The sequence below is a fragment of the Pseudochaenichthys georgianus genome, chromosome 6 (assembly GCF_902827115.2).
Source record: "Pseudochaenichthys georgianus chromosome 6, fPseGeo1.2, whole genome shotgun sequence".
In the NCBI taxonomy this organism is placed as follows: domain Eukaryota; kingdom Metazoa; phylum Chordata; class Actinopteri; order Perciformes; family Channichthyidae; genus Pseudochaenichthys; species Pseudochaenichthys georgianus.
The window spans coordinates 40,610,148-40,636,570 of NC_047508.1; the positions used below are offsets into that span (position 1 = coordinate 40,610,148).

The 26,423-nt window shown below is 40.0% G+C and overlaps 1 protein-coding gene across 1 annotated transcript in view; it reads left to right on the top strand.

Moving 5' to 3' along the window:
* Nucleotides 1-26,423, top strand: part of lrrk2 (leucine-rich repeat kinase 2) — a 97,074-nt gene that overhangs the window by 57,107 nt on the left and 13,544 nt on the right. Inside the window, 13 exon segments of the mRNA XM_034085447.2 lie at nt 2,076-2,224; nt 2,990-3,083; nt 4,433-4,500; nt 4,503-4,618; nt 9,298-9,479; nt 10,372-10,595; nt 12,237-12,364; nt 13,752-13,970; nt 18,890-19,091; nt 20,557-20,645; nt 20,885-21,072; nt 23,149-23,303; nt 25,463-25,609. Coding sequence (XP_033941338.1) covers nt 2,076-2,224; nt 2,990-3,083; nt 4,433-4,500; nt 4,503-4,618; nt 9,298-9,479; nt 10,372-10,595; nt 12,237-12,364; nt 13,752-13,970; nt 18,890-19,091; nt 20,557-20,645; nt 20,885-21,072; nt 23,149-23,303; nt 25,463-25,609 — 1,961 coding nt within the window.

Consider the following 26,423-nt stretch of genomic DNA (forward strand, 5'->3'; position numbering starts at 1 on the left):
CAGCTGCAGAGCTGAGCAAATACTCAGTTTCACTCTCAGTAGTGGCAGCTCGATTCTGATTGGCTTGAAGGGCGGTCGTGTGATTTAAAAAACATATATATGAATAAGTAAAACATATTAAAAGATTGGTCGGGCCCCCACTTTAAAAAACACTGGGCTAGGGGACGGGACATCTCTAAGTTGACCAATCACAACAGAGCCAGCCAGCTAACCAATCAGAGCAGACTAGGCTCTGGTTTCAGACAGAGGGTGGAAAGAGGTTTTTGAGTGGCAGAAAAGGCCTTGAAAACATGTCTGTGTATACAGTTAAATGTTTATTTTATATTCGGCCGCCCGTTGGTTTGCACATCTGAGAAGAAGCTGTCCTGATTTGGCAGTTAGGAAGTGAATGCCCATTTCATTGGATTTGATTTGTTTGTTGCTATGAAAATGTTTTTACATTTTGTTCCCTCACTTAATTACCAAATTTCTCGCATTTTAGACGGAAGGAAATATGACCGTTTAGCAATTATGAGAATTGATTCAAACCATTTATTGCATAGCAGAACGCTGGGAACATCTCCAGTGATTATGGGGTATTTCCCGAGAGGGTCCAACACATGAAGTGGCTATAATGGCTGCTATTGTGTTGAACGAATCCAATTCTGACGTGTGCTTTCAAGTACAGAAATATAATTAGATTTATATGTGCTGTAAATCAGAATCATAGTCAATAAATGTTCTTTATGGGCCACATTTCCCAGATACCCTTCTAAACTAATTTGCTGTAAAAAAAAGTGCACACATACACATTTGGCCTTATGATCTTGGCTATTTTAGTATTTTAGTATAGAAAGCGTTTCACCGTAATCATCAAATATGGCCTATAAGTAAGCCTAATATAAGTGAGTGGTAGTGTATGAGAAAAAAACTAGAATGTTGATGCGTGTCACAAAATAGAAATATATGTAAAGTCCTCATTCAGCACCAAAGTCATGGGACATTTTGTTCTCTGTTTTTTGGAGACGCGCTGCTCCTTCAACAGGACTGACACACATCCATTAGCCTCTCACTTCCCTCCAAGCAGTCTGGATAAACTCCCAACAAACTTCATCCTTTAGTATGAATGCTGTCACATCGGGTTCAAGGCTTTTATTAGTCATACGTACATAGCAGGGTTTCCGCTAGGATTTTTTCTCGCCGTTCAAATGTCCGAACAGAATTTATTTTACCGCACAAATTTGAAACTTACCGGTCATGTTTCAATAATAAGAATTGTGTAGCAGAGTTTCCGTTAGCAGGTAATTACCGGACTATGAGCGGATATGCTGATGTTTAAAACGCAGTTAATGGGGCTCATTTTTATATTGCTTCAGTTTATAATCGTTACAGATCGAAAAATTCAGATTCATTTTCAATAAATGACTCTACAAACAACATAATTATTACATTCAAATAAACTACTTGCAATAGATGAAGTACGTTATTCAAAAGTTTACATTAACTTTGAATAACAACACGGGAGAAACGGATCCTCTCTTTTCCTCTCTCCCTCCCTCTCTCTCCTGACAGCCCGTCAGTTTCTCATGCAGCGCTAAACAGTGGGCGGGGCTTCAGGTGATTATGCAGCAGCTGATCTGATCTCTCTCGGGTGTCCGGTTACACTTCACTCGCCGTTTATGTCCATATGGATCAGATCCAGCTCTCCTGATCGGCCTTTATAGAGAGCACCGATCAAACTATTAAGAGTGAATATCGGCCGATAATGATCGACGGCCAATCGAACGGAGCATCGGACATTTTGACCGGCAGGTTTTGAATTTACCGGTTTTTATTCAATTTTACCAGCTAAAAACCGGTAATTACCGGCTAACGGAAACCCTGGTACATAGCTACAGTGTAGTTATGACGATGAAAATCTTAGGTCATAGGCTCCTCCAACAGTGCAACACAATAACACTGAAAAAATAGTGCAAGAAAATACAAAAAATAAAATAGGAAAGACATTGCTGCGTTAATTACTGACGGCGTCATGAATTGATGTCTAATTGCAGAATGTTAAAGACACCTTACATTGCTCTGATTTGTCTTTTCAGTAACAGTGTTTCTGAGCTGTCTGTGCCTCTGTGTCTGCCGGAGATCAAGCTGCTCGATGTGAGCAAGAACAGCGTGGAGAACATCTCTCCTGACTTCCTGGCCGGCTGCCCCAAGCTGGAAACCTTCAGTGCCTCCATGAACAGGATCTGTGAGTACCCATTATCACATTCAGGATACTAGCAGATACACAGGTTTCATTTGAGATGGCTAAACTAAATATTTGAGAGTATTTAAGCTAAACAAAAGTCGGTACCACTTTACAATAAGACTACCCTTATAAAGGGTTTATAATTAGGTTGTAAACACTTGATTAATCATTAAGAACCATTTATAAACCAGTTCTAACATAGTTTTCATACGTCAACACAGGCTCACTATTTGGCAAGAGGACCAAGTCTTATAGTGGCTACTTAGCGAGAATCAACTCGGTGAACAACAGATACCAAGGATGCTGGCTGATGAAGAAGTAATCTAAGTAGCCAATATAAGGCTTAGCAGTACAGATACATGTGGGCTCACTATTTGGCAAGCAACCGGTCACAGTCGCCCGGTTTACCTCATGTCTTATAAAAGCTTATTAATGATTATAAAGTGTTCACAACCTAATAATAAATGAATTACAAACTATTCGTAAACCCTTTATAAGGGTCGTCTTATTGTACAGTGGTACCCAAAAGTCCTTCTAACAAACGTTACATTGTAAATAAAAATAAAAACACCCACATCAGCCTACACAGACAATATGTTTTACTGAAAATAAGAGCTTTTATTCAAATTGCCAGTAAGAGATATGGTAGATTTGCGTTGTGTGCCAGTTAATTTATTTGAAAGATATATCCATACAAGTTTGAGTAGAGTAATTAAATGACTTTTTTCCCCTACAAAATGCAAATGTATTTACTGCCCTCTCCAGGTTCCCTTTCACATCTCCCATCCAAGATCACAACACTTAAATTGGCAAACAACAACTTCACTTCCATTCCTGAGGCCATCCTTAGTCTCCCAAAGTAAGTCTTTTCTTATTCATTCATTTGACACATGCATTTCCTAACATTCGGTCTATATGCTGTAAAATGTATTATCTCTTGGATTTACACACGGCATCTATTGCACGTCTGTCCATCCTGGGAGAGGGATCCCTCCTCTGTTGCTCTCCCTGAGGTTTCTCCCATGTTCCCTTTAAACTGTGGGTTTTCTCTGGAAGTGTTTCCTTGTACGATGTGAGGGTCTAAGGACAGAGGGTCTAAGGACAGAGGGTGTCGTTTTTCTCATACTGATATTCTGAACAATGTGTGCTGTTGTATTTGCTGTAAAGTGTCTCTACTGCAGGCTATTTTTTATTATATGTACAGCACTTTGGCTCCACCAAAAATCGTTTATAAATGTGTTATATAAATAAAACTTGATTTGATTTGATACAAGTCTGTGGACTCTCCACACATTATATGCATGCCTTTTCTAATAGGGATGTAACGATATATTGAATATCGCGGTAAATAAATGTCTCAATACCGTTGTGAGACTGACAAAATATAAAAAATATATATATTTTTTTTAATATATATATATATATATTTTTAAAATATATATATATATATATATTTTTTAAACCTTTATTCAACCAGATGGTCCCATTGAGATCATCAATCTCTTTTTCAAGGGAGACCTGTCCAACATGGCAGCAAGTAGATTACAACATGAACATAAAACAACAGATAACACATCGTATTTACAGGGCTACATGTACACACCTAGAGACATTGACAAGTACCAACAGTATATGTATATCTCGCCCTGTCAATAAGCCTCACCTTCTTGGCAACAACTGTATTGTTTTTGAAGTGGTGGAGAGACAATGCACAGTTTTACCCACTGCCCAAAGCATATCTCTCTGTCCCAGCAATATCAGTACCAAGCAAGAGAGTTTTTTCCACAACAGGGGATTTTGTAAACACTCAAACATCCCAGCTTCTACCTGGAAATGTGGACGTGCTCATATTCCTAAAAGATAGCCTTGATGACGCTGAGTGAGTGAGTTTGAGTTGAGGTACTTGAAAAACTAAAGTGAAACTTGATTTATTCTATTGCAGGGTCTGATTATTATATTGTTGCCACTTTAAAATACTACTATCCTACTAAAAGGCTGTACAAGTCAGATTTATTATTTAATAAAGAAAAACAATTCAAGTAAAAAAAAAAAAAGACAAAAAAAATTCACATTATTTTTCTTTATTTTTCAATATCGCGATAAATATCGTACCGTGGACTTTTCATCGCGATATTATTGTACCGTGAGTTTTTGGTATCGTTACATCCCTATTTTCTAATAGTAAACATGTAATTCAAATGTGTCCAGCCTGCGGTCGGTGGACATGCGGACCAACAGCATCGCGGCGCTGCCCGGCCCGGCGCTCTGGGAGTCCAGCAGCTGCGAGAGCTGATGTTCAGTCAGAACTGCATCCGAGTCCTGGATCTGAGCGGGCCGCTCTACAAGTGGACCCGCCTGGAGAAGCTCCACCTGAGTGACAACAAGCTCTCTGAGGTAGAGAGACGTCTACCTGCCAAAGGAGTTTCTCATTTCTTTGTGACAACATTACAAATCGATATCAGACTAATGAATGCTGTAAAAAGTACAGTATGTTCATTTTGTATTTTTGTATTTGTTTATACTTTTGTATAGCGCATGGTGGAAAGGAGCAGGGGTGAAGAAAATCTTATTCGACCTGCCCCTCTTAACACAAAAACAAAATAATTAAAACTGCGGTCGCACTTGTGCGCGCAGTGATGAGCGGGCCCTCGCGTCCGTGCGGCCTGTCGGGGAGGGTTTGCTGGTCCCCCCCCCTCAGTCCTCCGAAATGAGCCGTTTGTCATCCTCTAAATTGTTAACCTGACTTTGCGTTCATTTGTTTCTGACCAGGAAATCTTAGGCATGTGCGCCAGTTCTGTCGGTACCATTTTTCCTGCATCAACAGTTAGCGATATGCCAACAGTGAAGAAAAACATATTTATAATAGTTTAGCTAGCTCCAGAGGTAGATGGAATAACTAAGTGTGTTTGGTCTAACTGTCGTGTGTGTTTTGCTCAGCTCGCCAGTCCGTCACAGCAAACATTTAAATGTAAACCTAAGACGCAAAGAAGTCCAAGATAACAGATACATATAACAACCATACTGTAGATTCAATGCTATGCGAGAAGTTGTAGATTAAGTGTAGACAGTATTTAAAAAAAGACAATGTTACCAGCAATGTAATAAGTATATACAGTATTATGCAAAATGACAAGTACTACATGGCACACAGATGCAATTTTTTTAATTATAAGTAAAAGTACGTAAGGCTGACGTGACAGCAGTGATGAGCATTTAGATTAATGAGGGCATATTCTATCGACCTGAACATGCTCATGTCTACAGTAATGTGTCTGACCCTCCACTGATGCTGTATACTAGTTGGCGTTTTTGAAAAAGAAAACATGGAAATTTAAGTGAATATTTCACTGTTTTTTAACGTTATGGTAATTTTAAAAAAATGAAGAGGTTGGAGCTTTTGGGGTCCAGGACATAATATGTAGAGTAGGTCCAACCGAATAAGTGGGCAAAATGTCAGGTCGTTCGGAGTTACGGTGTGCCACTTTGTAAAGGTTTCCAAAATGGAAATGTAGTTAGTTTGGATGAATTTGGACATGTAAATGTCAAAAATGGTCTGTATTCGCTGTTAGCTTACGACCCCCACGAGTAATTTTTCAAAAATGTGCTCCTCAATTAAGTATCATAGTTGGATAGGGTGCTGAACCTGTCCGCATTGGAATTTTTCCGATCATTCCCCTAGGAGGAGTTCGCAAGAACGTGCGTAAAATGGCTGAAAAACGCACATTTTTCAAAATGGCCGACTTTCTGGGGGGCGTGGGCTAATGGAAGGCCATTTGAAATATGTGTGCAATCATAATAGCAATATGTATACAGCGTTTCGTGAATATCGGAATAACTATATCCGAGTGGTTTGGAGTAATTTGCGACATGTAAATCGTCAAAATGGTGTATTCGCTGTTTAGCTTACGACCTCCACGAGTAATTTTTCAAATATGTGCTCCTCAATTAAGTATTCGTATGGGATAGGGGCTAAACCTGTCCTGCATTGGAATTTTTCCGATCATTCCCCTAGGAGGAGTTCGCTGTAAGCAAGAACGTGCGTAAAAGGGCTGAAAAACGCCACATTTTTCAAAATGGCCGACTTTCTGGGGGGGCGGGGCTAATGGAATGTATCTACAAATATGTCCGCAATTCCATGAGTAATGTCTGTGCTAAAATCCGTGAAGTTCTGAGAGTTATATGTGACTACCACACAATAGGGGGCGCTAGTGAGCAGTATTTTTGAAAAATTGCATTTTTTTTTTTACATTCTTGAAACGGTCGTGGGCTGTGATGCGTGTCCCAAGTTTTGCGTACCAAAACACATTTAAGCACATCGTCATAAAAAAAAAGTACAGGCCACGCCCACAATTGTCATTCGTTGTGACACTTTAAATATAAGTCCATACTCATCCCCAGAGTATGTCTAAAAAAAATATATATATTTCGTCCATCATTTCACGAGTTATACATTTGTCATGTTTTTGGCGCCCCCTATAGTCCAAAATGGATATTACTTTTTGTGCTTATTCCCCAATACAGACTGAACCTTACCACCAAAATGTGTGTTTTTTGGTACATTGTTGATGAATTATGAGAATTTCTATCTAGGACCCGCCTTTTTGCGAAAAACGTTTAGAGTAATGACGGCCACATTTATCGACTGAACATGCTCATTCCCTACGATAATGTGTCTGACCCTCCGGCGATACTGTATACTGAGTTTGGTGTTGAAAAACCAAAATTGGAAATTTAAGTGAATATTTCACTGTTTTTAACATTATGGTAATTAAAAAAAAATGAAGGAGGTGGAGCTTTCGGGTTCCAGGACATAATATGTAGAGTAGGTCCACCCGAATAAGTGGGCAACATTTCAGGTAATTCTGAGTTACGGTGCCACTTTGTAAAGGTTTCCAAAAATGGAAATGTAGTAGTTTGGATGAATTTGTGACATGTAAATCGTCAAAAATGGTGTATTCGCTGTTAGCTTACGACCTCCACGAGTAATTTTTCAAAAATGTGCTCCTCAATTAAGTATCATATGGGATAGGGGCAGAACCTGTCCTGCATTGGAATTTTTCCGATCATTCCCCTAGGAGGAGTTTGCAAGAACGTGCGTAAAATGGCAGAAAAACGCACATTTTCAAAATGGCCGACTTTCTGGGGGGGCGAGGCTAATGGAAGGCAATTTGAAATATGTGTGCAATCATAATAGCAATATGTATACAGAGTTTCGTGAATATCGGAATAACTATATCCGAGTGGTTTGGAGTAATTTGCGACATGTAAATCGTCAAAAATGGTGTATTCGCTGTTAGCTTACGACCTCCACGAGTAATTTTTCAAATATGTGCTCCTCAATTAAGTATCGTATGGGATAGGGGCTAAACCTGTCCTGCATTGGAATTTTTCCGATCATTCCCCTAGGAGGAGTTCGCAAGAACGTGAGTAAAATGGCTGAAAAACGCACATATTTCAAAATGGCCGACTTTTTGTGGGGCGGGGCTAATGGAATGTATGTACAAATATATCCGCAATTCCATGAGAAATGTCTGTGCCAAAATTCGTGAAGTTTTGAGAAACTATATGTGACTACCACACAATAGGGGGCGCTAGTGAGCAGTCTTTCTGAAAATGTACGTTTTTTTTTTACATTTTCGAAAAGGTCCTGGGCTCTGACGTGTGTCCCAAGTTTTGCGTCCGAAGCTCATTTTATGCTATCGCAATTTAAAAATAATGTATAGGCCACGCCCACATTCTAAATTTGTTGCGACACTTTGAATCTAAGTTCGTAGCCCCGAGAGTATGTGTAAACAAAAAACAAAAAGAATAGTCCATCCGCTCTTGAGTTATAAATTGGCGGTGTTTTTGGCGCCCCCTATAGTCCAAAATGAAAATACTTTGGTGTGCCTATTCCCCAAGACAGACTCAACGTTTCCACCAAAATCTGTGATGTTTGGATACATTGTTTGATGAATTATGATCATTTCTTTCTAAGCCCCGCCTTTTTGCGAGAACGTTTTAATTCATGGCGGAAATAATTATCGTTTGAACATGCTCATCTCCTAGGGTAATGTGTATGACCCTCCGGCAATACTGTATACGAAGTTTGGTGTTGATAAACAAAAAATTGAAATTTAAGTGAATATTTAAGTGTTTTGAAAATTATGCTAATTTAAAAAAAAAATAAAGTAGGCGGAGCTAAAGATTCCATTTGGATTATTTGTAGAGCAGGTCCACCCGGATATGTTTGCAAAATGTCAGGTCATTCGGAGTTACGGTGGGACTTTGTGAATTTTTCCAAAATGGAATTGAAATAGGTGGCGCTAGCGAGCAGGTTGGACAATTTGAACTCATTGACTCCAGAATATCAAATTTTTCACCGGTCCTGGCGTCCGTGCAAAATTATACAACTTTTTCAGCATCCTAAAGGCCTGAAAACAAGGATTCCGTAATTATATAATAATAATAATAATACCACGAACAACAATAGGTATCCTTGCACTTCGTGCTAGGACGCCGTTGGGTCCTAGCACTCTCGTGCTCGGGCCCTAATAATGAAATTAAATAACCATAAAAAGGTCAAATAAAAGCAATATTCTTTCAGTCACAGTTGCTTACAAATACTGATATTTTTGAAGTGTATAGTATCTGCATAAAATAGCTATAGTTGCTTGAGACGTGGTTTTATGAACATGTGGTTTTCACATTAAAACACTCATTTTAGAGAATATAAGAGGTTGATGTTTGATGGATAATAAAATATGAAATGTTTGTCTCATTAAAAAAAAGATATGAAGAATATACAGTATATAACAGGTTTTCAATGTTAATTAAGTCATAAGTGCATCCACACTATTATATTGTTCCCATTCTCCTAACAACAAAGGCGGATCAATCGGTATCTCGAATAAGAAATAGAAATCTCTTAACTTTTAAAACCATGTTCAATCTTCCTGTTATTGCCTGCAGTGTTTTGAGGGGAGGGGGAGAGTCACAGGCCTTAAAGGGGTGTAGTGGTCTTTGGTAGGGGAGTGGGCTTTAGCTGATTGGCAGTCCAGATGTTGATGCCTGGCTGCATTGCCTCTCCTCAGATCCCCCCACAGATCGGCCTGCTGGAGGGTCTGACCTCTCTGGATGTGAGTCGTAACACGAACCTACGCTTCTTCCCCAATGAGATGGGGAAGCTGAGCCGGCTGTGGGACCTGCCGCTGGACGGCCTGCGCCTCCAGCTGGACCTCAAGCTCATCGGCAGCAAGACCAAAGACATCGTCAGGTGACCTCAGATACTTAATGCTATTTACTGCGTTTACTATTGTTGTCTCTATGTGTCTCTTCGACATCAACATGTGTCCCCTCTTCTTCATGTCTCTTCTACATCAACATGTGTCCCCTCTTCTTCATGTCTCTTCTACATCAACATGTGTCCCCTCTTCTTCATGTCTCCTCTACATCAACATGTGTCCCCTCTTCTTCATGTCTCTTCTACATCAACATGTGTCCCCTCTTCTTCATGTCTCTTCTACATCAACATGTGTCCCCTCTTCTCCATGTCTCTTCTACATCAACATGTGTCCCCTCTTCTCCATGTCTCTTCTACATCAACATGTGTCCCCTCTTCTTCGTGTCTCTTCTACATCAACATGTGTCCCCTCTGTGGAAAGAGACTCTGAAAGTTTCAGGAACAAAGATTCTCTCTCTTTGATCCATTTCTATAAAAACCTGTCTGAAAATGAGCTGATCAGATTGTGGCCACTTTATGATGTCATAATGATGTTTTGGCTCGTTAGCCAATCAGCAACCAAGGTATTCCCCCCCCCCCCCTTATCACCTGAATCTCCTCTAGAGCACCATTGAGTTCTTTGTAACCAAATGTCTCTCAGAGGGGCGTGGGGAGGGGCTCCTTATTTTCATCTAAAGTAGCAGACAGAGAATCAGCACTTTGGAAACAGGGCTGAAACAGAGGGGATTATGGGTAATGCTGCAATGATCTGTTTGGAGTTTGGAGCCAAACAGAGACATGTTCTGTACATATCTGAGACCTGTGATATATTGAAGAAAATAAGTGTAATGGGGACCTTTTTAAATGTGGAAAAGACATGGTAAAAAAACCATACAATGAAATAAATGTCATAATAATAAATCCCCCCCCCCCCCCCCTCTCCCAGGTTCCTGCAGCAGCGGCTGAAGAAGGCCGTGCCGTACTACCGGATGAAGCTCATCGTGGTGGGGAACGCCGGCAGTGGGAAGACGACTCTGATCCAGCAGCTGATGAAGCTGAAGCGCCCCGCGATGAACTCCAAGAAGAACGCTGTCGGCATCGACGTCCGGGAATGGTCCATCAGAGAGCGGGACAGGAAGAAGATAGTGCTGAACGTCTGGGACTTCTCAGGTTAGCTTGATGTCGACAAGTATTCAAGTTACAGAGCAACCTCAACTTTAGAAGAGGCCTTACATAAAACTGCAGATGCAAAGATGTGTTTTACCAAGATCTGAAGTCTCAATAATATTTGCAAGTCATTAATAATAATAATAATGGGTTCCATTTATAAAGCACTTCATATTTGATTTCAAATCCCGAAGTGCTACAAGTAGTGAGCATGAACAGTATAAATAAACATTACACAACACGGTAGAATTAATAAAAAAGCAATAAAAATAAATAAAAGGGTGATAAAAAGGTCGAGGCAAAGGCTCTTTTGAAGAGAGGCCTTTTTTAGAAGCCTCCACGCTCTGTGGTGCTCATGTGGTCGGGGAGAGCGTTCCACAGGCTGGGGGCAGCCGAGCAGAAGGCCCGGTCTCTATAGCACGGAGCTTAGTCCTGGGGGGTTTGAGGAAGTTGGAGTTGCTGGAACGGGTGGTCCGCAAGGAGGTGTGGGGGGTGAGGAGTTCCTTGAGGTAGGGAGGGGAAGTTCCATGGACACACTGGTGGGTGAGGACAGAGACCTTGAATTAGTTTGAGATCATGTATATAGGTATATACATATTTGCATACATATTTTTATATATATTTGCTCTTATATTCGGGAAACGGTATTTCGATCTCTCTGTCTGGAAAAAAAGCTGCTCCAAAAACCAGTTAAACAATAATGAAAACAAGGTGTTTTCACTTGAAATAAGTACAAAAGTCTGCCAATAGAACAAGTGACAATTAGCTTGGTAAGATGTCTTGAAATAAGACGGGATATTTCGATAAATCAGATCTTCTAATTAGCTGGAAGAACTCATTCTGAACTATATTTGACCAGAATCAGGAGATGTTACAAAATAAGCCTCTAAAGTGTTCTGTTTTCTGATGGTAGGCCTCGTTGGTGATTTTCTAATAAATATGTACAGTAAAAATAGATGCGTTTCATTTGAGATACGACTCAAAATAAGATGTTTTGACTTACCAAGATGATGCATAGTCTAAAAACAAGAGCCTATATCTCACTGCAGGGTAACTTCTGAAGTTACTGTCTTACATCGAGTGTAACGACATATTCTGACTCGATATTAGACACATATACTGGGCAAGATTTTGAGTTTTTGTCGTGCTGTCTGTACGTACACACAAACTGGAAGATGGACAATAAAGCTGACTTTAATGTAATTTAACCCACGCAAGATAAATAAAGCGTGCACAACTTCCTAGTCAGCGAATGACAGCATAAATGGCCAGAAAAATACATTCATTCTTTTCGGCAAAAAATCATTTCTGTAGATTAGTACACTTTCAAAGCCTGAGCCAATATGCACTTTCCATCCAGCCTCGAGTCATTCCTTTATCATTTCCATGTCTAATTGCAGCCTTAGTTTCTTCACCAACCAGAGGATAAAGGACTGTCAGTGCCTTGAAAGCTGAAACATGATCGAACTATTGAAAGTGATTGGTTCTGTTCCTAAAGTAGGCTCAGTAATAGGTGACTTTGGGAGGATGTGTCTCATGTGAGTCTCATGTTGGAAGACAGTGATTAGAATATGTCACACAGGTGATATGTGAGTGTCCTGTTCAGCTGTTGATGCGGTTTGGTTTCACTTCTCTTCCTCCCAGGTGGGGAGGAGTTCAGCGGCTCTCACCCTCACTTCCTCACCTCCAGAGCTCTCTACATGGTGGTTTACAACCTGAGCAAAGGGGCCGGTCAGGTGGACGCCCTGAAGCCCTGGCTCTTCAACATCAAGGTGAGACACGGAGCCAAAGAGTCAGGAAGTCATCATTAATAACTGATGAGATCAGAGGGGGGGGGGGGGGGGGCTGATTGATCCTGTTAAGCAACGTATAAACATCACAAACAAGGGACTAAAGCAGGGGGGTCAATCTCAATTTCATCGCGGGCCACATTAGCATTATGGTTGCACTCATATATATAAATATACATATAAAAATATATAATATATAAAATAATATATTATATTACACTATCACCTCTGAATTGGATTATTATCGGATAGGATGATAACTTAGTAATTAGCTACCAACTACGTCTGAAAGCAGAAGTCCAGCGCAAATAATTGCAAGTCTCTTCAGTGCGCATGTCACAAAACGAGATGCATTGTGGGACATGTAGTTTATGGGCAACCTGCTTCTGTAAAGTGGCATGTAACCGTATAATAAACGTATTATATTCTTTTGCGCATAAAATGAAGTCGCGGGCCGGATTTGGCCCCCGGGCCTTGAGTTTGACACCCCTGGAATAAAGGCTTCATCAATAGCGTGATGATATAATGGAATATAAATATGGATTGTTTTTAAACCTATTGTTTAAAGATATACTGTAAGTCACTAGTTACAGATGATTATGGGAACAATTAAAAAATATTTTAAATACAAAAAATATTTTCATTTAAAATATGTTGTCATTTAAATGTCAGCAATGTTTAATAAAAACATAGAAAACATAATAATGATAATAATGGAAAGTGTCACACCATCGGTGGACTTATTTTCTGTGTTTTCATTTTTTTTATTTGCATTTAAGAAATGATATTATTACAGAGCATACTCAAAATAAATAGTTAAAACTGCGATGCATAACGATGAACAAATCAAAACACGAAAAGGAAACCAATAAAGTTAATAAATGTGTTGTTGTTACTTCCTGTGTTTTAAGAGAAAACATTTACACTTTTAAAGCAAGTTTATTTATACAGCACTTTTCAACACAAGGCAATTCAAAGTGCTTCACAAAAAGACATGAAGAGCATAAAACACATTAAAAGGCAAATATAATAAAACATGAATAACACCGGTACATCAAAGTTACAGTGCCGTGTGAGATGTGAATAGTTCAATTAAAAGCAGCGGCAAAGAGAAAAGTCTCCAGCCTGGATTTAAAAGTAGTCGGAGTTGGTTTCTGGTAGTTCGTTCCAGATATTTGAAAATACCCCTAACCTAAACTCTCCCATTCCTCTACCCCGAGTCTTCCTGTGAAAGTATAGTTCCTTTGACCCTTTCCTAACCTTTTTATAAAAGATCAAACTCGTTTTTCGAAGCACGGTATTTTTGAAATGTCAATTCTATCGATATGTTCCCCTTTTCCTTAACCCCCTGCTCTCCTGCGTGCTCCAGGCCGTCGCCCCTCTGTCCCCGGTCATCCTGGTGGGAACACACACCGATGTGAGCGATGACCTGCAGCTTCAGTCCTGCCTCTCGAAGATCAGAGAGGAGCTGCTGAGCCACCAGGGCTTCCCCGCCATCAGAGACTACCACATGGTGTCCGTCTGCGAGGACTCCGACTCCATCGCCAAGCTGCGCAAAGCCATCGCCAGGGAAGTCAGCGGCTTCAAGGTGAAAGGGCACAAACAGCTGATTAAAGGCTGTGTGTGTGTGTGTGTGTGTGGTCAAAATCTATACCTTTGATTAGACACACATTGGTTTCTTCTCATATCATATACTTTAATTAGCATCTGTTACGTCCCCACTAAGGTCTAGGGGACCTGGAGACAATAACGTACAACCAATAAGTATGAGAGAGTCAGAGTAAAGGTTGACAAAAGGTTTATTCCTTGTAACCTATCAGATAATACAATTAAACAGAAACTCTGTTTGTGAGGAGGAGGAGGAGTCAAAGGATTGTGCCAAACAAAAGAAACAAGCATAACAAAACCAGGCCTATCTCTACAACTATCCTTTGAAACCAAACTCAAACAAAAACCCTCACTAACTAACTACAAAGAATTTGACAAAACAATATACAGGGGTGGCAACAATCCGCTTACCTAGTGTGTCTAAACAATAGTTAGCTCGGTGGTGAGAAATGTACAGGGTACCCCAGACTTACCTAACTCCTCCACCTCTCAACACACACACATTAACAAAGTTCAGATTATTCAAATAGCTTTAGTTGCTAAACACAGCCGTGTTCCTTCCTCAGCAACAGGCCCAGAGTGAGAGAGAGAAGACTTCCTGGGTGCCTCCTTTATGGTCGGCCCTGGTTGCTGATAGGCCAGCTGAGGGTGAGAGGATCCAATCAGCCATCAGACTCAGGTGCACAGGCAGATACTGATCAGCTGCTGATTAGCTGTGCAGAAGACAGGGAGAAGAGAGAAACACAGGAGGGAAGGAAAACCACACATGTACAGCCTGCCTGGCACGTAACAGCATCTTTCAAGTTTCAAGGCTTTATTGTCATTTGCCCATTGGCTACAGTCAGAGGTGGGAAGTAGTGGAGTACAAATACTTCGTTACTGTACTTAAGTACATTTTTCTGGTATCAGTACTTTACTCCACTACTTATTTTTCTGACGACTTTTTACTTTGACTTCTTACATGTTGAACACAAATACCTGTACTTTCTACTTCTTACATGTTGAACACAAATACCTGTACTTTCTACTTCTTACATGTTGAACACAAATACCTGTACTTTCTACTTCTTACATTTTGAACCCAAATACCTGTACTTTCTACTTCTTACATGTTGAACTCAAATACCTGTACTTTCTACTTCTCACATGTTGAACACAAATACCTGTACTTTCTACTTCTTACATTTTGAACCCAAATACCTGTACTTTCTACTTCTTACATGTTGAACACAAATAACTGAACTTTCTACTTCTTACATGTTGAACCTAAATACCTGTACTTTCTACTTCTCACATGTTGAACCCAAATACCTGTACTTTCTACTTCTTACGTGTTGAACACAAATACCTGTACTTTCTACTTCTTACATGTTGAACACAAATACCTGTACTTTCTACTTCTTACATGTTGAACACAAATAACTGAACTTTCTACTTCTTACATGTTGAACACAAATACCTGTACTTTCTACTTCTTACATGTTGAACACAAATACCTGTACTTTCTACTTCTTACATGTTGAACCCAAATAACTGTACTTTCTACTTCTTACATGTTGAACACAAATACCTGTACTTTCTACTTCTTACATGTTGAACACAAATACCTGTACTTTCTACTTCTTACATGTTGAACCCAAATACCTGTACTTTCTACTTCTTACATGTTGAACTCAAATACCTGTACTTTCTACTTCTTACATGTTGAACACAAATAACTGAACTTTCTACTTCTTACATGTTGAACACAAATACCTGTACTTTCTACTTCTTACATGTTGAACCCAAATACCTGTACTTTCTACTTCTTACATGTTGAACACAAATAACTGAACTTTCTACTTCTTACATGTTGAACACAAATACCTGTACTTTCTACTTCTTACGTGTTGAACACAAATACCTGTACTTTCTACTTCTCACATGTTGAACCCAAATACCTGTACTTTCTACTTCTTACATGTTGAACACAAATACCTGTACTTTCTACTTCTTACATGTTGAACACAAATAACTGAACTTTCTACTTCTTACATGTTGAACACAAATACCTGTACTTTCTACTTCTTATATGTTGAACCCAAATACCTGTACTTTCTACTTCTTACGTGTTGAACACAAATACCTGTACTTTCTACTTCTTACATGTTGAACACAAATACCTGTACTTTCTACTTCTTACATGTTGAACCCAAATAACTGTACTTTCTACTTCTTACATGTTGAACCCAAATACCTGTACTTTCTACTTCTTACATGTTGAATACCTGTACTTTCTACTTCTCACATGTTGAACCCAAATACCTGTACTTTCTACTTCTTACATGTTGAACACAAATACCTGTACTTTCTACTTCTTACATGTTGAATACCTGTACTTTCTACTTCTCACATGTTGAACCCAAATACCTGTACTTTCTACTTCTTACATGTTGAACTCAAATACCTGTACTTTCTACTTCTTACATGTTGAACCCAAATACCTGTACTTTCTACTTCTTACGTGTTGAACACAAATAACTGAACTTTCTACTTCTTACATGTTGAACACAAATACCTGTACTTTCTACTTCTTATATGTTGAACCCAAATACCTGTACTTTCTACTTCTTATATGTTGAACCCAAATACCTGTACTTTCTACTTCTTACATGTTGAACACAAATACCTGTACTTTCTACTTCTTACATGTTGAACACAAATACCTGTACTTTCTACTTCTTACATGTTGAATACCTGTACTTTCTACTTCTCACATGTTGAACCCAAATACCTGTACTTTCTACTTCTTACATGTTGAACACTAATACCTGTACTTTCTACTTCTTACATGTTGAACACAAATACCTGTACTTTCTACTTCTTACATGTTGAACTCAAATACCTGTACTTTCTACTTCTTACATGTTGAACCCAAATACCTGTACTTTCTACTTCTTACATGTTGAACACAAATACCTGTACTTTCTACTTCTCACATGTTGAACACAAATACCTGTACTTTCTACTTCTTACATTTTGAACACAAATACCTGTACTTTCTACTTCTTACATGTTGAACACAAATACCTGTACTTTCTACTTCTCACATGTTGAACACAAATACCTGTACTTTCTACTTCTTACATGTTGAACTCAAATACCTGTACTTTCTACTTCTTACATGTTGAACACAAATACCTGTACTTTCTACTTCTTACATGTTGAACACAAATACCTGTACTTTCTACTTCTTACATTTTGAACACAAATACCTGTACTTTCTACTTCTTACATGTTGAACTCAAATACCTGTACTTTCTACTTCTTACATGTTGAACTCAAATACCTGTACTTTCTACTTCTTACATGTTGAACACAAATACCTGTACTTTCTACTTCTTACATGTTGAACACAAATACCTGTACTTTCTACTTCTTACATGTTGAACAAAAATACCTGTACTTTCTACTTCTTACATTTTGAACACAAATACCTGTACTTTCTACTTCGTACATTTTGAACACAAATACCTGTACTTTCTACTTCTTACATGTTGAACAAAAATACCCGTACTTTCTACTTCTTACATTTTGAACTCAAATACCTGTACTTTCTACTTCTTACATGTTGAACACAAATACCTGTACTTTCTACTTCTTACATGTTGAACAAAAATACCTGTACTTTCTACTTCTTACATTTTGAACTCAAATACCTGTACTTTCTACTTCTCACATGTTGAACACAAATACCTGTACTTTCTACTTCTTACATTTTGAACACAAATACCTGTACTTTCTACTTCTTACATGTTGAACACAAATACCTGTACTTTCTACTTCTCACATGTTGAACACAAATACCTGTACTTTCTACTTCTTACATGTTGAACTCAAATACCTGTACTTTCTACTTCTTACATGTTGAACACAAATACCTGTACTTTCTACTTCTTACATGTTGAACACAAATACCTGTACTTTCTACTTCTTACATTTTGAACACAAATACCTGTACTTTCTACTTCTTACATGTTGAACTCAAATACCTGTACTTTCTACTTCTTACATGTTGAACTCAAATACCTGTACTTTCTACTTCTTACATGTTGAACACAAATACCTGTACTTTCTACTTCTTACATGTTGAACACAAATACCTGTACTTTCTACTTCTTACATGTTGAACAAAAATACCTGTACTTTCTACTTCTTACATTTTGAACACAAATACCTGTACTTTCTACTTCTTACATTTTGAACACAAATACCTGTACTTTCTACTTCTTACATTTTGAACTCAAATAACTGTACTTTCTACTTCTTACATGTTGAATACAAATACATGTACTTTCTACTTCTTACATGTTGAACACAAATACCGTTGCCGTTGTTCAGCATGGAAACATTCATTAGCTAACAACGACATTATTGTTCTGTTAATATAAAGGGAGGTCAGGTACTCTTTAAAGCAGCTGTTAGCTATGGGTACTTTTTACTTAAGTACATTTCAAAGCCCTTAAGTTAAGTCAGTACTTCTACTTTCACCAGAGTATTTTTAAACATGAGTATCTGTACTTCTACTTGAGTAAAGGATTTGGGTACTTTTGCCATCTCTGGCTACAGTGTAGATATGGCAATACAATACTTAGGTCACAGGCTCCTCCAACAGTGCAACATGAATATATATAGGACATAAGCAAATAGAACAGATAAGATAGAATGTTTTGAGATGTGCAAGTAAATACAAATAAAATAGAAATAGTGCAAAAATAGTCTATAATAATTAGCAAAATGCAAACAGATGAATGTTTATGGATGTTCTTTAAAAAGTTCAGGTGTTTTAATCTTTAGTACACCTTCCTTTTATGTAGCTCTCCTCCGTCCTCATGTCCTCATCTCCTCTCTGGTCCACAGATCCAGGGTCAGCCTGTGATGGGCCAGCTGGTTCCCGACAGCTACGTGGAGCTGGAGCGCCGGGTTCTGCTGGAGAGAACCCGGGTTCCTGCAGAGTTCCCCGTCCTCAGACACCAGGAGCTGCTGCGGCTCATCCAGGAGAGTCAGCTGCAGCTGGAGGAGGCGGAGCTTCCCCACGCCGTGCACTTCCTCAGTGAGGCTGGTACGTAGAGTCAAGACTTTAAATACCTCTTATTAAATATAGAGTCCAAATTCACCAACATCCCAGAATCAGAATACCTTTATCCGTCCCACAGAGGGGACATGTTCATTGTTACAGCAGAAAAGAGCCAAAGACAGCTTAATGTTTCCTCAGAAGCATGCTTACAAAAGTATTGAAGATAACACAAATTCTAATACAAAAAAAAAGTTACTCAATTTACAAAATACACACCCTGTAACAGTTCTGAGGATTTAGCAGCCAGGTATATAGACCACAGATCCCTCAGGTCATCTTCATTCAACTCAGCATCCTTCAATATGACCTGTGCTGGGTCTCAATGTGCATACTTGTGAAATAACATGTGCTCTTGTGAGTGCATGGAGTACCTGTATGGTGCACTCATAACAAAAGGTTTCCCATCAGCAGAAACACGTGGGTTTGCTATCCTGGCTCCAAGATGGTGGAATGAGCTCCCATTGACATCAGGACAGCCGAAAGCTTACACACCTTCCGGCGCAGACTGAAAACTCATCTCCTTCGACTCCACTTCGAGCGATACAATTACTAACAAGCATGGGCGGTGGCAGGATGTGTTTGCTGCAGTAGCTTAGCAGTTGCTATATGACAGCACGGCGTTGCTAGTTCATTTAAAAAATAAACAAACGATACCAGTGGGCCAAGCACGAGCCTGTTCATATTGTAGCGCTCACCGCTATTCAAGACCACAGATCACGAGCCTTCAATGTCCAAAACGTTCTCTTTATCTTCTGGTATTGACGGCCTCAGCCACGCCTTACAGAACCAATCAACAGTATAACACTCATTAGAGGTTTCCCCACACTCGAACACAACTCCTACCGTCTCGTACTCCCTCCTTGTCCGGCTCCGTTGGAGATCGCGGTCGTTTACGCTGCCTTGTGGGAAATCTTTCCATGTTCGATCTGTGTTCACATACTGAGAATTATAACAACATTAGCCAAGTAACAGTTTGCGCTTTAACTTACAACGACCCCTGATAGATCTCGCGAGAATGTGTATATATATAGATACATTTTCATAACAAAACAATGGGGTTGCTAAGCCGTTGCTAGGCCAATTGTTGAAGTTGCTATAGCTACCCCCTGGCGCCGCCCCTGCTAACAAAGCACTTATATACTAATAAAGGACTGGCTTATCTAAAGCCAGTTGAGTAGCACTTGAAATGCTTGGCTCTATGAAACCTGAGGTACTTTATGGTTCTGTTTTCTTCTAGTTTGTATCTTCCTGGTCGAACGCACTTATTGTAATTCGCTTTAGATAAAAGCGTCGGCTAAATGCAGTCTAATCTAATGTTGAGTGTGGGCACTTCTTACACTCAACGACCGCCAAATTGGGTACATAGCAGACGTTTCACTTTTAGTTTTGAAATAGAGTCTCAATGTATCTGACCACGCCTGCCTGTTGTTTCTCCTCCTCGGTCACAAAGGGGTGTTACTGCACTTTGACGATCCGACGCTCCAGCTCCAAGAGCTTTACTTCATCGACCCTCAGTGGCTGTGCAACATCATCTCACAGGTAGCTGCATCATCTCACAGAGACATGCTTCACTTTCTCTTGGGAGGTTAGGAGATCAAAACATGATATAAGCTAAGAACAATGGATTCCTACACTTTGCATACACATTATTTATTTCTTCTTGAATAGCTGATCCTAAAGCAATCAGCGGCCACATACCACCTCTGTATCAGCCCCTCATGCAGGAACCTGACGGCTAACGAACGTGTCAGAAATGCTGATGTTGTCTCTCTGTGTAGAAGCTCACGCTAAAGGGCAGTGGCTTCTGGGAGCATCCTAAAGGAGTGGTGCAGCGCTCCGTGGTGGAGAAGTTCCTCTTTGAGAACAAGTCTTTCCCCAAGAGCCACCTGACGCAGTTCTTCAAACTGCTGGAGAAGTTTCTGATCGCTCTGCCCTTCGGAGAGGACCAGCTGCTCATACCCAGCAGGTACACTTCTAATGTTCCTTTGGGGGACTGCCATTGTTCAGGGAGCGAGTTACCGTGTATCAAGACTTCTTAATGTCACCTATTGTGCAAAATCCTCTTCTTCATGTCTCTTCTACATCAACATGTGTCCCCTCTTCTTCATGTCTCTTCTACATCAACATGTGTCCCCTCTTCTCCATGTCTCTTCTACATCAACATGTGTCCCCTCTTCTTCATGTCTCTTCTACATCAACATGTGTCCCCTCTTCTTCATGTCTCTTCTACATCAACATGTGTCCCCTCTTCTCCATGTCTCTTCTACATCAACATGTGTCCCCTCTTCTCCATGTCTCTTCTACATCAACATGTGTCCCCTCTGTGGAAAGAGACTCTGAAAGTTTCAGGAACAAAGATTCTCTCTCTTTTTGTCCTGATCCATTTATATTAGGGCTGTCAAACGATTACAATTTTTAATTTGAAAAGATTAATCACAGCTTAAAAATTAATTAATCATGATTAATCACCATTCGAACTATGTCCAACATATGCCATTTATTTATGTATATTGTTGTGGGAATGGAAAGATAAATGAAAGAAGGCGGATATATCCATTTAACATACAGTATGTTTATTATAACATTTTTCTGCGTGTCAAAATGAAAGACAACCCACACACACACAGCCGGTTGGCGTAGTTTTGGCACAGTTCCGTTGTACAGACCGACGTTAACAGCAGCCCTGTCCGTGCACACGGAGACCGACTCTGTCGTCCGGTGATCTAACCGCCTTCTGGAAAAGCTTCACAAGTACGTCGGTACGCAAATGCGCTTTGTGACACAAGTGACGGAAGCATTTCAGATTACGCACATAACCTGCGTACCAGTTATGTGCACCCCTGTACTACAGCAAAAGTATTCTCTGTCGGGACTTCCTGCAACAACACCACGCCGTTATCACTGGTGGGATGTATGGGGCGGGCCATTCTGCACATGCGTTAAATGCGTTAAATATTTTAACGCAATTAATTCAAAAGATTAATTACCGCCGTTAACGCGATAATTTTGACAGCATTAATTTATATAAAAACCTGTCTGAAAATGAGCTGATCAGATTTTGGCCACTTTGTGATGTCATAACGATTTTTTGGCTTTTGTAACCATTAGCCAATCAGCAACCAAGGTAACCCCCCCACCCCCACCCCACCTTATCACCTGAATCTCCTCCTAGAGCACCAATTGGCGCTTTCACACCAAATACTTTTCCCTGGAATAGTTCCCCGGAACTCTTTAATTCCTGAACTGTCTAGTAGATCACGTTCACACCGGAATACGTCCCCGAGGAAGGTTTACGCAAATGAAGCGTCACTTCTTCTTCTTCTGCTTTGGGTTTACTGGCAGGCCGCAAACAACTTCACGGCGTATACTGCCACCCGAAGTCCGGGGTCCTCGGGTGGCAGTAAATCGCCACCCGAAGTCCCGGGTAAATCGCCAGAAGCTCCGACACCTCCTCATCACTCCACCGCTCCAACGTTTTATTTTGTGTTGCCATAAGTTAGTCTCTCTCCGTTGGTGCGCTATGCTAATGCTAATAATGCTAATGCTAATGCCAGCAAATGAAATGGAGGCTTCACAAAACTTTTCTGAGTTTTATGGGGTGTGGTTTGCAATTCGCCCAGCCAATAGAAATTGGAACCCTTTCCTCCCCAGGAAAGTACCACCTCTCTAGCAGGCACTGAAAAGGGGGGAAAAGGTTCCCGACATTTTTTTCTAGTTCCAGATCTTTTTGGTGTGAACGCAAAATCCCAGGAACTATCGGAACTATTCCTGGGGAAAGTACTCCGGTGTGAAAGCGCCTTTTGTTATTTTTAACCAAATGTCTCTCAGAGGGGCGTGGGGAGGGGCTCCTTATTTTCATCTAAAGTAACAGACAGAGAATCAGCACTTTGGAAACAGGGCTGAAACAGAGGGGATTATGGGTAAAGCTGCAATGATCTGTTTGGTGTTTCAGCCAATCAGAGACAGGCTCTGTATATATCTGAGACCTGTAATACATTGATGAAAAACAGTAGGGGACCTTTAAGTCTTTCTTCCGTTCCAGTTTGTCCAAAGACAGGCCGGTGATCGAGCTGCCTCACTGTGAGAACTCGGAGGTGATCGTGCGTCTGTACGAGATGCCGTACTTCCCCATGGACTTCTGGGCGCGTCAGATCAGCCGCCTGCTGGAGGTCTCCTCCTTCCTGCTCTGTGGAAGAGGTGAGTTACACTACAGCAGGGGTTCCCAACCCCCGGTACCGGGCCGCGGAGGTGTTACTGCCGGGCCGCGAAATAGCTGGGAATTTATCGTAATATTTGCAGAATTCTAAATATATAAAAATATTTTATCATAATATTTTTTTCAAAAAGTGTTTAATGTTCGCACCGATACCAGTCATATTATTTCATCCAGTAGCCTACTTAATCTTCCACCAGAAAACCGTTGAAAATGGCTTTTATGATGTTCCGAGGGATTCGGCGGCTCAGCCTCTCGAGCGCACGAGAAAGTTACCGGTGCGCCAAGTAGGAAGAGGAGCGCACAGGAGACAACCGTTTGATTGCAGACTGTGATGTTTATGTGGGGAAATGGCAGTGCATACATTATTTGATATATTTCAAACTCGGACTTCATTTTAAGGACATGTCGGCCAGGGGTGTAGAGCTATATGTTTATTTTATTAGCTTTTCTTTTTAATGACTGATTTTAAATGCCATTTCCTTAATGTCTTTAATTTTTTTGTAAAGCACTTTGAATTGCCTCGTGTTGAAAAGTGCTATATAAATAAACTTGCCTTGCCTTTGTTTAAGCACCGGATTAGCAAAACAGGAGAGTAAACAGTCTGCCTTGATCTATGAATTCATGTCTGGGACTCTCACGCTATCTGCTGCCTGCAGCTGTTTGAAGGAAAGCCTTCACTTCATGAAATGGCTGCAGGCAGCATCAGGAGGCAGCGGGACGTGTACTCCGCTCTGAGAAGTGCAGCACCAGCGCGCCGAGAGCTGTGCCTTTTTACGCACCGCCTTCGCTGTGTTTACCTTCATCAGAACAGCGAGTGACTGCAGGCTGCTACGTGTTAACCACACACACCTCTACACACATCTCTACACACATCTCTACACACACCTCTACACACATCGAACTGCCCGATTACTCCCCCTTTTATTAGTTTTATGAAGGAGATGTCCAGTCACCAAGGCGCATGATGTGTGTGTGTGTGCTCACCTCAGCTCTGTGTGTCTGTCCGACACCGGCATTTGTTTTCAAATGACCATGAACAGTAATTTACACACATCAGGCTAACTCCATAGGTAGCCTATACGCGGGTCGGTGTTCCCAAAATAAATTAGTTTAATCTTAATCTCGATGTAGTGCTAAATGCTGTCGGAGTGCACCGGAACGAACGTCACTATCATAATATCTTCTGAAAACAAATGCCAGTGTCTCACACACACACACACACACACACACACACACACACACACACACACACACACACACACACACACACACACACACACACACACACACACACACACACACACATATACACATACACACACACACACACACACACACACACACACACACACACACACACACACACACACACACACATACACACACACACCCTTCATAATGCGCCTTTTCCTCGTTTTCCCATCACTGGATTATCCGTAAATCATACAAACAAAACCAAAACGTTGATTTATCGGTCTTCCCGTTTTGGTTTAAAAACGGAATAACGTCGGTTCTTTTTAAAACGTTGTTAATATGTTTTGGATGCATATTGTTCTAGTATTTGTTCAGGCTGTTACATACAGTTAGCCTCTGTTGCTACCTGCTGGTGAGTAAATATTAAAATCAGTTAAAATTGACAACCGGTCCGCGATTTTTTTTTAATGTATCTGCCGGTCCTTGGCACAATGAAGGTTGGGAACCCCTGCACTACAGTACACACAGTCACTCTTTCATACATGGTACTGGACTGTAGATTAGAGATATGTTGATCGACGGCAATATAATCGGCAACTTTTTCGATAATCTGATACGATAAGTACATTTTTCATGGAACAATTGTAGGAAATGTAGTTTTCGCCTTTCAAATATCAAAATGCTCTACTTTTCATATGATATAAGAGCTGAAGGACATGATATACTGGAATGTTGATATTGCACAAGCCCATTATACACATTTTTTTAATTACTTGTGTAGCTTTATGTCTTAAGAAAACTGAATTTGATTGAGTTTGGAATGGCAACACTTGTTTTAATAGAAACTGAGATGACGATGTTTCCCTTTGACCTGACATTTAAAACACCATCTTTAAACTATGATAGAGGTAATAATGAATGAATGTTCATGCTGTGTGTTCTCCAGGTAAAGTGGTGCGGCCCAACCGGATCTACTGGAGGAGAGGGGTGTACCTGAGCTGGTCTCCGGAGGCGTACTGTCTGCTGGAGGCCGCCTCGCTGGAGGAGAACCCCTCCAGCTTCGTCAGGATCACTGTGCCCTCCTCACGAAAAGGTTTTTTTTTTTTGTGCCTTATATTTCATCATCTTGTACAAATTTGGCAATATCATACTTTTAAAAAAACACACATTTTGTATTATTGAAATGGCTTTTTTAAATTATTTTTTTATGTTTTCTTCAGGTTAAAAAAACGGTTTTGAGGCAAACCATTTTATTCTGTATGTAAACAAATGAGAGACTAGATTTCTATTTTGAAGACAGCATGAATGGAATACAATTCAATAAATAAAAAGTAAAAAAAGGGATGTAAAATATCTCTTATCTTATAAATCGGTTGTCTTAATTAAATGTATATGAAATAAATCACACTGCAGTGTTTCCAGTGTTGCCTAAAAGTGCCCAAACACATAAATATGCAAATCATCTCAAAATCACACAAGGGACAAAACGTTCAAGCGCTACGTTCAATACACCTTTTTTAATAAATCGTTACTTTCAAAGTCAATTCCTGAATGTTTTCAGTTGTTTATGACCAATTAAGAAAATAAGACCACAAAACGAACAAGCTTCCATCCATGCTTTATCTTTTGAGGACACTTAACATCTATCTTGTGTTTGACTATGTGTATGTGTATATGTGTGAGTATGTAGGTGTGTGTATATGTATATGTATATATATGTGTGTGTATGTACATATGTGTATATGTATATATGTCAACAGGTAAAGCAGATTAATAACAATAATAATTAATAATAATGATAATTATTGCAGTTTATAGATTATAAATAAATCATTTAGGGACAAGGGGGTGAGATTAAAGAAATTATACTTCTTCTCACTCCTTTCCGAACACTAGATGTGGGACTG